Raw genomic sequence first — 13,188 nt, forward strand, 5'->3', positions numbered from 1 at the left:
GGTCTCCTGTCCCACAGTTCCTTGTACAATCTTCCTTCTCCCACTTAGCCAAAAAAGCCGTATATTTCTCCCTTCAGAAATTCTCCCTTATGTACTGTCTAAGGTATAAAAACCTCCAGACAGGGCCAGCAGTACATTTTCTATCTTTTCCCATCTTATACTTTTTTTTGGCATGACACTCAGAAATTCAAAGAACTAAGTGATGTTGCTCCTGCAAAATCTCTCAGTTCTCATCTACTGATTTATAACATTGGTATTTCTCAAGCTTCTATCTATTTTTTAAATTTAGAATAAAATGTATGCTGACCCCTACTGAATTCCAGCTCTAAGTATATTCACCTACGGATGCACTAACAAATTAGGGAGGAGGGGATCACAACCAACCTGTATCATTAAGAAATGTATTTCCAATCAAAGTTTTTATGTTTGCTGGGTACAGTGGCTCATGCCAGTAGTCCCAGCAATTTGGGAGACTGAGGCAGGAGGATGGCTTGAATCCAGGAATTTGAGATCATCCTGGGCAACATGGTGAAACTCTGTCTCTACAAAAAATACAAAAATTGGCCGGGCGTGGTGGCTCAAGCCTGTAATCTCAGCACTTTGGGAGGCTGAGGCAGGCGGATTGCCTGAGGTCAGGAGTTTGAGACCAGCCTGGCCAACATGGTGAAACCCTGTCTCTACTAAAAATACAAAAATTAGCGGACATGGTGGCCCATGCCTATAATCCCAGCTATTAGAGAGGCTGAGGCAGGAGAATCACTTGAACCCAGGAAGCGGAGGTTGCAGTGAGCTGAAATTGCATCACTGCACTCCAGCCTGGGCAGCAGAGCAAGATTCCATCTAAAACAAACAAACAAACAAACAAAAAATACAAAAATACAAAAACTAGATGGCAGCCCATGCCTGTAGTCCCAGCTCCTTGGCAGGCTAAGGTGGGGATAATCGCTCGATCCCAGGAGCTCAAGGCTGCAGTGAGCTGTGATCACCCACTGCACCCAAGCCTGGGTGAGAGAGCAAGACTTTGTCTCAAAAAAAAAAGGGGGTAATTATCAAAATGCATAAATTTATACTGTTTTGATCTTAATTATCAAAATGCATAAATTTATACCGTTTTGATCAACTATAAACTTAACAATAATTGCAATTACAACACAATCCAGAAGAAAAGTAACACTTAAAGCTCCATGATTTTCTGAAGGAAATAAAGTTATGCATCACAGAAGGACATTTGGTCAACAGCAGACCATATGTAGGATAGTGTCCTGTAAGATTATAATGGAGCTGAAAAATTCCTATCACCTAGTGACATCGTAGCCATCATAAGGCGATATAGCAAAACACATTACTCACATGTCTGTGGTGATGCTAGTGTAAATAAACCTCTTGCTCTGCCAGTCTAGCACAAACAGTTACATACAGTACGTAATACTTGAGAGTGATAATAAACAACCATGCTACTGGCTTATGTATTTAATACCTATACTATACTATTTAATCATTATTTTAGAATATACTCCTACTTAAAAAAAAAAAATGTTAACTGTAAAACAGCCTCAGGCAGGTCCTTCAGGAGGTACCCAGAAAAAAGCATTGTTATCACAGGAGAGGACAGCTCTATGCATGTTACCATCCCTGAAGACCTTCCAGTGGAACAAGATGTGGAGGTAGAAGGCGGTAACATTGATGGTCCTGACCCTGTGTAGGTCTAGGCTAATGTGTGTGTTTGTGTCTTAGTTTTTGACAAAAAAGTTTAAAAAGTAAAAAAAAAAAATTAAAAATAGAAAAGAAAATGCTCATAGCATAGGAATATAAAGAAAAAATATTTTTGCATAGCTGTACAATGTGTGTTTAAGCTAAATGTTATTACAAAAGAAACAAAAAGTTTAAAACATTTTTAAAGTTTATAGTTACTGTAACCTCAGGTTAACTTATTATTGAAAAAGAAAGATGCCTTTATTAATATAGTCTAGCCGAAGCATACAGTATTTATAAAGTCTACAGTAGTGGAGAGTGATGGCCTAGGCCTTCACATTCACTCACTGACTCACTCAGAGGAATTTCTAGTCCTGCAAGCTCCATTTATGGTAAGTGCTCCAAACAGCCATATCAACTTTTATCTTTTTAAAATTTTTTTATTTTATGCCATATTCGTACATACCTTTTCTATGTTTACATACACAAATACCATTGTGTCACAGTTGCCTACAGTATTCAGTAACATGCTGTGCAGGTTTATAGCCCAGGAGCAACAGGCTGTACTGCATAGCCTATATATACAGTAGGCTATACCACTGGGTTTAGGCAAGTACACTCTATGATGTTCACACAACAAAACTGCCTAATGACCCGTTTCTCAGAACATATCCCTGTCGTTAAGCAACACATTACTGTTACTGATAAAATGAATATAGTAAGCCCTAGAGCAACCCCTAAGAAACAATTTAAAAATACATTCTGGGCCGGGCATGGTGGCTCACACCTGTAATCCTAGCACTTTGAGAGGCAGAGGCGAGCAGATTGCCTGAGCTCAGGAGTTCAAGACCAGCCTGGGCAGCATGGTGAAACCCTGTCTCTACTAAAAACCCAAAAAATTAGCCAGGCATGGTGGGCCTGTAGTCTCAGCTACTCGGGAGGCTGAGGTACAAGAATCGCTGGAACCCGGGAGGCTGAGGTTGCAGTGAGCCAAGACTGTGCCACTGCATTCCAGCCAGGGAGACACAGCGAGACTTTGTCTCAAAAAAATTATACATATATATATAACCATTAAAGGAATTAAAATGTTACACTAGAAAATATTTGCTTAATGCAAAAGAAAGCCTAATGGCAACAGAAAAAAATTTAATATAAACAATTCCAATTTATATATGTTTTTATTGTAGAGAAATAACAGCATGATCAATAAAAGACAAGCATAAACTGTATCAATTACAATGTAATCTTGCAAAGAAAGTAAAATGGACATAGGAGTTCAATGGAAAAAGATACAACGTTAAATTTCCAACTTTAACGAAGAGATTGTTCAAGCATTTTTAATGGATAATGTGTATGATTTTTAAATCCCACTGGATGAAAAAAGTTATATTTTAATATCAATATTTAAACAGAAGTTATTCTTTACAACTATTTAAAATTATAATTTAAAAAGTAAGTCAATTTTAAACGTACAAGGAATATGAAGTTTTTTTTTTTAATTTCAGAGATAATTGAGCAAACATGTTTAAAGACCACTCCTTCATTTATTTTTTCCAACTTTTAAGTTCAGGGATACATGTGTAGTACATTTGTTACATAGGTAAATGCATCCCATGGTGGTTTGCTGCACAGATCATCCCATCACCTAGGTATTAAGCCCAGAATCCATTAGCTATTCTTCCTGATGCTCTCCCTCCTCTCACTCCTCACCCTCTGACAGGCCACAGTGGGTGCTGTTCCCACCATGTGTCCATGTGTTCTCATCATTCAGCTTCCACTTGAGAACATGCAGTATTTGGTTTTCTGTTCCTGCATCAGTTTGCCAAGGATAATGGCTTCCAGCTCCATCCATGTGCCTGCAAAGGACGTGATCTCATTCCTTTTTATGGCTGCATAGTAGTCCATTGTATATATGTACACTTTTTTTATCCAGTCTATCACTGATGGACATTTGGGTGGATTCCATGTCTTTGTTATTGTGAATAGTGCTGCAATGAACATAAGCGTGCATATCTCTTTCTAACAGAACAATTTATATTCCTTTGGGCATATACCCAGTAATGAGATTGCTAGGTCAAATGGTATTTCTGCCTCTAGGGCTTTGAGGAATCGCCACACTGTCTTCCACAATGGTTAAACTAATTTACGCTCCCATCAACAGTGTAAAAGCATTCCTTTTTCTCCACAATCTCACCAGCACATGTGTTTTGTTTTTGTTGTTGTTTACTTTTTAATAATAGCCATTTTGACTGGTGAGAGATGGTATCTCATTGTGGTTTTGATTTGCATTTCTCTAATGATAGTGATGTCGAGCTTTTTTCATGTTTGTTGGTCACATGTATGTTGTCTTTTGAGAAGTGTCTGTTCATGTCCTTTGCCCACTTTTTAAATGGGGTTGTTTTTTTCTTGTAAATTTGTGTAAGTTCCCTGTAGATGTTGAATTTTAGACCTTTGTCAGATGGATAGCTTGCAAAAATGTTTTCCCATTCTGTAGGCCGTCTGTTCATTCCGATGATAGTTTCTTTTCCTGTGCAGAAGCTCTTTAGTTTAATTAGATAACCATTTCTCAATTTTTGCTTTTGTTGCAATTGCTTTTGGCAACTTCATTGCGAAATCTTTGCCCATGCCTATGTCCTGAATGGTACTGCCTAGATTTTCTTTTAGGGTTTTTATAGTTTGGGGTTTTATAATTAAGTCTTTAATTCATCTTGAGCTGATTTTTGCTTATGGTGTAAGGAAGGGGTCCAGTTTCAATTTTCTGCATATGGCTAACCAGTTCTCCCAGCACCATCAGGGAATCCTTTCCCCATTGCTTGTTTTTGTCAGGTGTGTCAAAGATCAGATGGTTGGAGGTGTGAGAAGCCCACTCCTTTAAAATAGCATATGTTAAGGTTACTAGCTAGCTAGCTGGGTGGCTTTGAACAAATCCTTAATCTCCAAGTCTCAATTTCCTCCTCCATAAAATAGAAATAGTAACTCCACAGAGTTACTGTGACCATTAATGAGGTAATACATGTAAAACTACCAACATATTAATAGTTCCTGGTACTAAGCAAACACTTTGCAAATGTCGGCCATCGTTCTCTTTCACAGTACCTACCTAGTACAATGATGAGCTCTGTAAAGGAACTCAAGGTGTGCTTGACAATATGAAGAAAAGCAAACATTAAATTATATGTTTCTTTTTAATACGTAGTTCCATAGATTAAGTAGGCAGAGAATACATCTTTATTAGTTTAAACCAAGGCATCAGAATTCAAATCGAGATAAGACAGAGCATAAAAATGTGCATGAGCTAGCCGGATGCGGTGGCTCATGCCTGTAATCCCAGCACTTTGGGAGGCCAAGGCAGGTGGATCACAATGTCAGGAGATTGGGCGGGCGCGGTGGCTCAAGCCTGTAATCCCAGCACTTTGGGAGGCCGAGACGGGCGGATCACGAGGTCAGGAGATAGAGACCATCCTGACTAACACGGTGAAACCCCGTCTCTACTAAAAAATACAAAAAACTAGCCAGGTGTGGTGATGGGCGCCTGTAGTCCCAGCTACTCGGGAGGCTGAGGCAGGAGAATGGCGTAAACCCGGGAGGCGGAGCTTGCAGTGAGCTGAGATCCGGCCACTGCACTCCAGCCTGGGCGACAGAGCCAGACTCTGTCTCAAAAAAAAAAAAAAAAAAATGTCAGGAGATCGAGACCATCCTGGCTAATATGGTGAAATCCTATCTCTACTAAAAATACAAAAAAAATAGCCAGGCGTGGTGGCAGGTTCCTGTAGTCCCAGCTATTCGGGAGGCTGAGGCAGGAGAATGGCGTAAACCCGGAAGACAGAGCTTACAGTGAGCAGAGATCATACCACTGCACTCCAGCTTGGGCGACAGAGCAAGACTCTGTCTCAAAAAAAAAAAAAAATTGCATTAACTAATTTAGATTAACATTTAAATAGCACCTACTACATACAGGACACTAGAGTGTACTATTTTATACCTACATTTATACCTGCATTAAATCCTCACAATAACCCTCCGAATTAGGTATTTTTGTGCCTACCTTACAAATATAGCAATTGAGGATCAGAAAAACTAAGTAATTTGCAAAAGGTCTTCAATTAATCACTGCAGAAACACAACAAGAAAAAGAGGAATGTATTTTCACAATGGAAGATTTTGCAGGAGGCTAAGCAAAATCATGTGTTAACATATCATAATTTTTTTTTACTGTAGTACTTACTGGTTTGGGGCTGGCTCATAAAACAAGCTTTTAAAACACAATGGAAAAACTCTCCATTCCTTTAGTGCAAGTGCTTTTAAAAACGCAGTCAAGGACCACATGTATCAGAATCTCCTAGGATGTTTATTAAAAATGCAGATTCTTGAATTTCTAGAGCCAAAATCTGTGTGGAAGGAGCCAGAAGCCTGAATGTCAGCAAATTCCCAGGTGAACCCAGTGCTGTTATGTCTGAGAAGCTCAAGTTTCTGAATCTGGGGCAGTGTGGTGCACAAAAAAAAAAAAAGATATAGAAGTCAGAAAGACAGGTTTCAAATCTTGCTGCACTGTTTAATACTAAGCTTGAGTAAGTTATTTAACCTCACAGTGAATGGATAGTACCCAATTTAGAGTAAGATAATGTATGTAAAAGCACCCACACAGTACAGTATATAGAGATGGAAGGTATTTAATAAATGATTACTATTATCTTCAAAAGTAAACTAAAACCCCTACCTTGCTCCATGTTTCCCCTAGCCATCAACCCCATTTTTTCTGCTCAAACTGCAAACTACAAGTGACTTTCTAACCCTCAGCTCCTCTGAAACTGCTCGTAACCACCATTAAAATGACAAATGCAATAAATAATATTCAGTCCTCGTCTTTCTTGAATTCTCATCTCTACCTAGTTCCTAGGACCACTCCCCCTTTTTGAAATTCTAACTTCCCTTGACTTCTGTAACACTTCACCATCTCGGTCTTTTTTCTGATCCTCTACAACTTAACATGTTGGAGTTCATCTAAGTTTCATCTTCAGCCTTTTTTGTTTCTCAAGCTAATCTACTTACTACCCATGCACTTTGTGCAGTTCCATCTCTTCCCACTGTGTTATTCACTATTGATACTCTGGTAACTCCCATATCTTCACAACTGCAATCTTCCTATACTTCCCAGTGCCTCCTGAGCCTCTCTACCTGGATCTAAGGTCCCCACATTCTAAAGCCCCCACATTCTAAAGTCCCCTCAAAAATCAATATAGTAAAACTTATTCTCTATCCAATCTCAATCTTCCCCTCCCACTCCCAACTCCAAACAGTGGAGAAAACCTGCTCCTTCTCTAGAATTTCCTATTTCACAGCAACTAGGTACCACAAGTTACGGACATCAAGGTTCTTCCCTCTACTTGGGTTTTTCAGATTTTTTCAAAGTTTGTTTTTTTTTTTTTTTTTAAAGAATGTCTGATACGTTCCATTAAAAAAAATGGCCCATCATAAAATACTTAAAAAGGTAAGTAGAACTGCTTGCTTCATGTATTAAGTATTTCCAGAACTAAAAGTTTGAAACTTTTGTACCATATGTTATCTCCGGAAGAGATGGGATTAAGCTCTATTACTTCATACCTCATATATTTCTTTACTGTTTGAATTTTTTGTAATGAGCATATATTAATTTTATAGTTAAAAATGAACAATTAAAAACCTAACAGTCTTTTAAAGCATATGTAGGCAATGACTTAGCCTTTGTAAAGTGGAGAGCTGTCAACCTTAGATAACCATGTAAGAAACGGGACTTGATGGAACTCTTCTCAGTAAACACCAAGTTTTCTGTCCCAATTTTGTGGCAGAGAAGTTGAAATAAACTTAAACCTCTAAATACAGAAAGGTTTATTATAGCAGTGAAGAGTAATATTAAAGAGGCCTGGTACGGTGGCTCATGCCTATAATTCCAGCAACTGCGGGGGCTGAGGTGGGAGGATCCCTTGAGCCCAGGAGGTCAAGATCAGCCTGGGCAACATAGTGAAATCTCATCTCTACAAAAATTAAAAGAAATTAACTGGCTGTGGTGGTGTACACCAGTAGTCTCCACCTACTCAGGAGGCTGGACTGGAGGATCACTTGAACCCATGAGTTTGAGGCTGCAGTGAGCTGATCACACCACTGTACTCCAGCCTGGGTAACAGAGACTGTCTCTAAAAAAACAAAAGGAAAAAAAGAAAAAAACTGGTAAATGTTAACAGTTTTGGAGAGTCAACAGTTTCAGAATTTACACTGTACCACTAAGCTACAAAATAATTTCCCTAAGTATAAGATGTTTAAATAGGTAATATTTATGTCCAGTCTTATAACCACTTAGGCAAAATCCCATGTATCTTGTAGCATAAGGTACCCTGAAATTCAGTCATTCTGTGAAAATCCAAGGCTACTATAATATATGAGTAGTAAAAATTCTCAACCTACTTGGCTCAAGCAACATTTTCCACACCAGTCCTATGAAGTGTTTCCTCACCAGTCCTATGAAGTGTTTCTTTTTTTTTTTTTTAGTCACTACTATACTACAAGAAAATAACTCTTAAAGTGGAGCCACCTGAACTACTCAGCAAATAAATGTCCCACTATAGAGTTCTTTTTTTTTTTTTTAATTTTTTTTTATTTTTTTTTTTTTTTGAGACGGAGTCATGCTCTGTCGCCCAGGCTGGAGTGCAGTGGCCGGATCTCAGCTCACTGCAAGCTCCGCCTCCCAGGTTCACGCCATTCTCCTGCCTCAGCCTCCCGAGTAGCTGGGACTACAGGTGCCCGCCACCGCGCCCGGCTAGTTTTTTGTATTTTTTAGTAGAGACGGGGTTTCACCACGTTAGCCAGGATGGTCTCGATCTCCTGACCTCGTGATCCGCCCGTCTCGGCCTCCCAAAGTGCTGGGATTACAGGCGTGAGCCACCGCGCCCGGCCAATATAGAGTTCTTTAGAGCTTTTTATTTTTCTGTTTAAGGGCATTTTGCTTTCAATTATCATCAATGAGTTTCACGCATATAAACAGAAAAAGTGAAGGCAACATTCTAGTCTCCAGGTGGTCTTTGACAAATAATCAGTAATCAATGTTTCTTGAACTGAAGATGATTTTATTAAACACCAAGAGAATATAAGCAGCAATCAAAACATTATTAAACTGAAGTTAAAAGGCCTCAGTGGCCGAGCAAGGTGGCTCATGTCTGTAATTCCAGCACTTTGGGAGGCTGACGTGGGCAGACTGCTTGAGTCCACGAGTTCGAGACCAGCCTGGGCAACATGGCGAAACCCCGTCTCTACAAAAAATACAAAAATTAGCCAGGTGTGGTGGCAAGCACCCGTAGTCCCAGCTACTGCAGGGAGGGGAGGAGAGGTAGGGGGATCACTTGAGCCAAGGAGGTTGAGGCTGCAGTGAGCCTAGATCATGCCACTGCACTCCAGTCTGGGTGACAGAGTGAGAGCCTGTCTCAAAAATAAAATAAAATAAAAGGCCTCAGTGTAATAAATTGTTAATGTCTATCTTCTTGAGCTCGTGTAAGAAAAGGGTCTTTGTTTAGTTCACTGCTATATCCCCCAGCCCCTCACAGTGGCACATGCTAAGAGCTCAATAAATGTATTGAATCGATTAATGAAAGAAATTCCATTTAAAAAACAAAAATAAAGGCACAGTCATAAAGAGTTAAAAAGGAATGAGTCATTAAATCCAACTTCCTACCCAAACAGAATTTCCTCCTTTCAACATTTTGCCATTTCAACCACTTCTAGGGACAAGGAGTTTATGAAATCTTTAGACAGACTATTCCATCTTAGACAGACTATTCCAATGATGGAACAATCCCAAACCCCTTGCCTCTATTCCTCCCTCCACTTCATGCCACGTTTAAGGTAGTAATCTCCAAAACTGGATGTATATATCCTAAAGTATTATCAGATGATTCATAAGGATGTGAGAAGAAAATGAGACATTCTACATTTTCCAAATTTAGATTAAAAAGTTGTACTTGTATTTAATATACAAATGGGCACTGGCACCTTCCTTCAGGCCATATATCAAACTGGTACAAAGAGAAGACTAGTAGTTCCACAACAGAGAAGGATTAAGAGTGGTGCCCTCAGCTGGATGTTCCTTCCACTTCTGCACACCGAAACATTTCCGCATACATTCTACAGAATAAAAACAGATCTTTAAACAGTAGAATCTCTGTAAAGAGACAGTGAATGGCAATTACTTTCTGGTTTCCTGGTCTCTCCTATGGCCAAGTGTGTAAGGGTTGGATTTAAAGATAAGCATTTTCCTTTTACACAGAGAAGAATTCTCCACTGACTGTTTATGAATTTATGACAAGGACTATCAGTGGTACATGCTCCCTAGCAGATATTTTCCAAAAAACAGAACACACTTAATCTGTCTTTTCAAAATAAAGATAGCACTTTAATAATGAGTAAGAAAGCAACCACTTTTCAAAGACTACTTGTACTATGAGGAGAACATTTGAAAAACTGTATTTGGAAATGTTTCCATTGTTCCATAATTTTGTTGCTGAAAACGATGTCTATTAAAAACATTGCTTATTTTTTAAGTCATTATCTATATAGCTTACAAAATGTTTAAAGACATGTAAAGACTATTCCAACCAATCTAAGTCTTCTGAACAAAGAGCTTGAAAAATTGAATTTTAAACCTGTGTGTATATATGCAATGTCAATTAGTCATAGTAACAGAAAAACTGATTGAGATCAGGAATGAAAGGAATGTCATTGCCAAGTTCAACACAATTCTTTGCATAATTGATCATTTAGAATTGAAACATTAGGCGTAGAGCAATTCTTCAATTAGGATCAGTTTTTCCATTAGGATCGATGAATCTCTGAAGGTACCTTTTTTCCAGTCATGAAAGTCATTAAAATCAAGTATCTGGCTGGGTCCTGTGGCTCATGCCTGTAATCTAAGCACTTGGGAGGCAGAGGTGGGAGGACCACTTGAAACCAGGAGTTCAAGACCAGCCTTGGCAACAAAGCAAGAGAATCCTCTACCAAAAAAAAAAAAATCAAGTGTCAAAATAAACTAAATTTGGAATCAGAACTCTGAACAGCTGTATCTAAGTGTTACACCAAGATTTATCCTAACCATCAACACAGCACATGAAAATAAAAAATCAGCAACCGGAAATGTTTACTGGATGCTTTAACATTATTTTAGTTTACAAAACCCACCCATCAAGAACAAAACATAATCCTCAGATTAAGTTTAGTCAAAAATCATTTTGCCAATGCTTCTGAACTCAAACTATAAAATTCAAATATCACTACCTCTGACTTCCCATAAGGACTAAATAAAACCTCACAAATGAAAGTGCCTACTACAATGCCTGACATAAATACATACTCAATAAACATTAACTGCCTTTCTTTTGATCTTAGGCCATGTGATGTAATACTTGCTAGATGTGCGACGGGGCAAATTGCTTAACTCCATCTGTAAAATGGAAATATTAATGCCCACCTTATAGGGCTAAAGTCATCAAAGAATAATGCATATAAAGTCCTTCGACCCACAAAAGGCATTAATAAATCTTGAACCCTCTTTTTTCAAGATAATCTATTCCTAACCGTATAAAAAGTATAGAATCATGGGTCGTTGAATTCAAAAATATACATCAGAATCCCTATCTTTTTAAAGAATTACAGCATTACAATACCATAATACGACACAGAGATGAAGTGTATGCTCCATTAGTGTTGACTGAACTCAGGTGAATTGCTAAGTCCATTACCATTTGGCTAATTGTGGCGGACCGGAGAGTCTCTCCAAGGGTAGGACTCTCACCTCCTGGTGAGGGACTGGGTCTTACTGCTCTCAAACCAGGGCTCTTTCCACTATCTTGCGTACTCTCCCTAGTTTAAGTCATGTACATACTGATAAAATTATATACTGATTTATAGTCTCTAGCACAAATTCACTTAAGGGTCATAATAAGGTATTTCCATCATTTAAGATTTTCTGTGGCTAAGGAAGTATGGGTTGGGCAAAGGGTAGAAGCCACTCTATTCCTGTCAAACCCAAAAGTGAATATACTTTAAGTAAAATATTATGCATTGAACACACAAATGCAGGTACAACTGTATGTGGTGAGTTGAAATTCAGATGAAGCACCTGTATACCAATGAGTGAACTCACAGCCTCTAGATGACAAGTAGAAGACAGGTTTTAAAATGTCTGAAAATTGCAGCTTCAGCGCTTTTGCAACACCTGCTTTTACGATCTGTCACGTGAAGCAAAGAGGCGTAACTCAACAGCACTACTAGGGCCACACGACCATTCACAGGCTGGGTACACAAACCTATCTTGTAAACATATAATCAAGCAAAAGCAGGCAAACCGGCACAGGAGGCCTTCACCTAACTTTCTTCCAGATGGCAAACGCTGCACGATGACAAACAAGGCAAACATGGTGTGCAAGTGGCCAACCCAAAACCAATAACTAGGGATTCTGACATCCAGAGGTCCTCTTCATCCTTAATCGTTCCAGAATGTCATCGCACAAGGCAGGGTTTGTTTGCCACAAAACCCTGCGGCCCCTCACATCCTAAGGGACAATTCTGGTCACCTCCTCCCACGGACCTATTGAGCCTGCTTCACAGACCCCCCGAAGCACTGACTCAATTATTCCCATAGTGTAGATTCCATTACATCTGTTAAGTTTCCGGAACACGTGATTCAGGAGAGCAAACTTGTTAAACAGATTAAACAACACTCTAACACATTTCTCTGAGCCGTGCCACACTCGGGTCCAAACAATTCCCAAGGAGGGAATGACTGTCACCAATCTTGGATGGCACCGGTTCAAAGCGCCCTAAAGAGGGGAGCGAGCCCCGCCCGGCTGGCTGCCCGGCAGCTCTTACCCATTTGTCCAAGGGGACCTGGGCGAGGGACCCGGTGCCTTGGTACAAGTCCAGGCTGAGCTGCTCCAGGCTCAGCTTCTCCTGCAGAAAGTGGCCCAGGTACCTCTGCAGGAGGTACCGGCAGGCCCGCTTCTTGATAGACTCCGAAAACGGCCAAGGCATGGTGACTGTGGCAGCTGGGCTGACTGCGGCTGCGGGTGGCGCTGGCTCCGGCCTCAGGGTAGCGACTCCGGCTCCAGGCCGCGGCGGGGCCTAAGCCTGGGGCGGCCCCTTCATCGCTGTTTGGCGCCGGGAGTTCCTCAGGGAGACCCCATCGCCGGCGCCGCGCCGCTCGCGCTGGGCCTGGCGGAGGCAAGACGCAGAGGGGTCCTCCTGGCCCCAGGCCAGGGGACTTCCGAGGGAGATCCCAACCGGCTCAGAGAAAGTGCAAGAGAGCGCGAGGGGAGGCGGCAGAGGCTGAGGCAGACACCTCCACTGCCGCCGCGCGACGAATTTGTTGTCATCCGCGAGGCGCGTTCCCGGCTGTAGGGACGCTTCTGGCGCGTTCGCGAGACCCAGACTCCCGGCGCGCCGTCGGGCGCTGGCGGAAGTGACACCACACAGGGGGCC

The 13,188-nt window shown here is 40.6% G+C and overlaps 1 protein-coding gene across 4 annotated transcripts in view; it reads right to left on the bottom strand.

Annotated features, from left to right (window-relative positions):
* ATG2B (autophagy related 2B) overlaps positions 1-13,080 on the bottom strand; it is an 83,520-nt gene extending 70,440 nt beyond the window's left edge. For all 4 annotated transcript variants that reach the window (XR_012416098.1, XM_005562166.5, XM_005562164.5 and 1 more), the window contains exon 1: positions 12,580-13,080. Coding sequence is in view for 3 of the 4 variants with exons in the window: in XM_005562166.5 (XP_005562223.2) it covers positions 12,580-12,741 (162 nt within the window). In the remaining variant the exon portion in view is untranslated. The remainder of the gene's footprint in view (positions 1-12,579) is intronic.
* Between the last annotated feature and the right edge of the window lie 108 nt (positions 13,081-13,188).

The sequence above is a fragment of the Macaca fascicularis genome, chromosome 7 (genome assembly GCF_037993035.2).
Source record: "Macaca fascicularis isolate 582-1 chromosome 7, T2T-MFA8v1.1".
NCBI classification, from domain to species: Eukaryota; Metazoa; Chordata; class Mammalia; order Primates; family Cercopithecidae; genus Macaca; species Macaca fascicularis.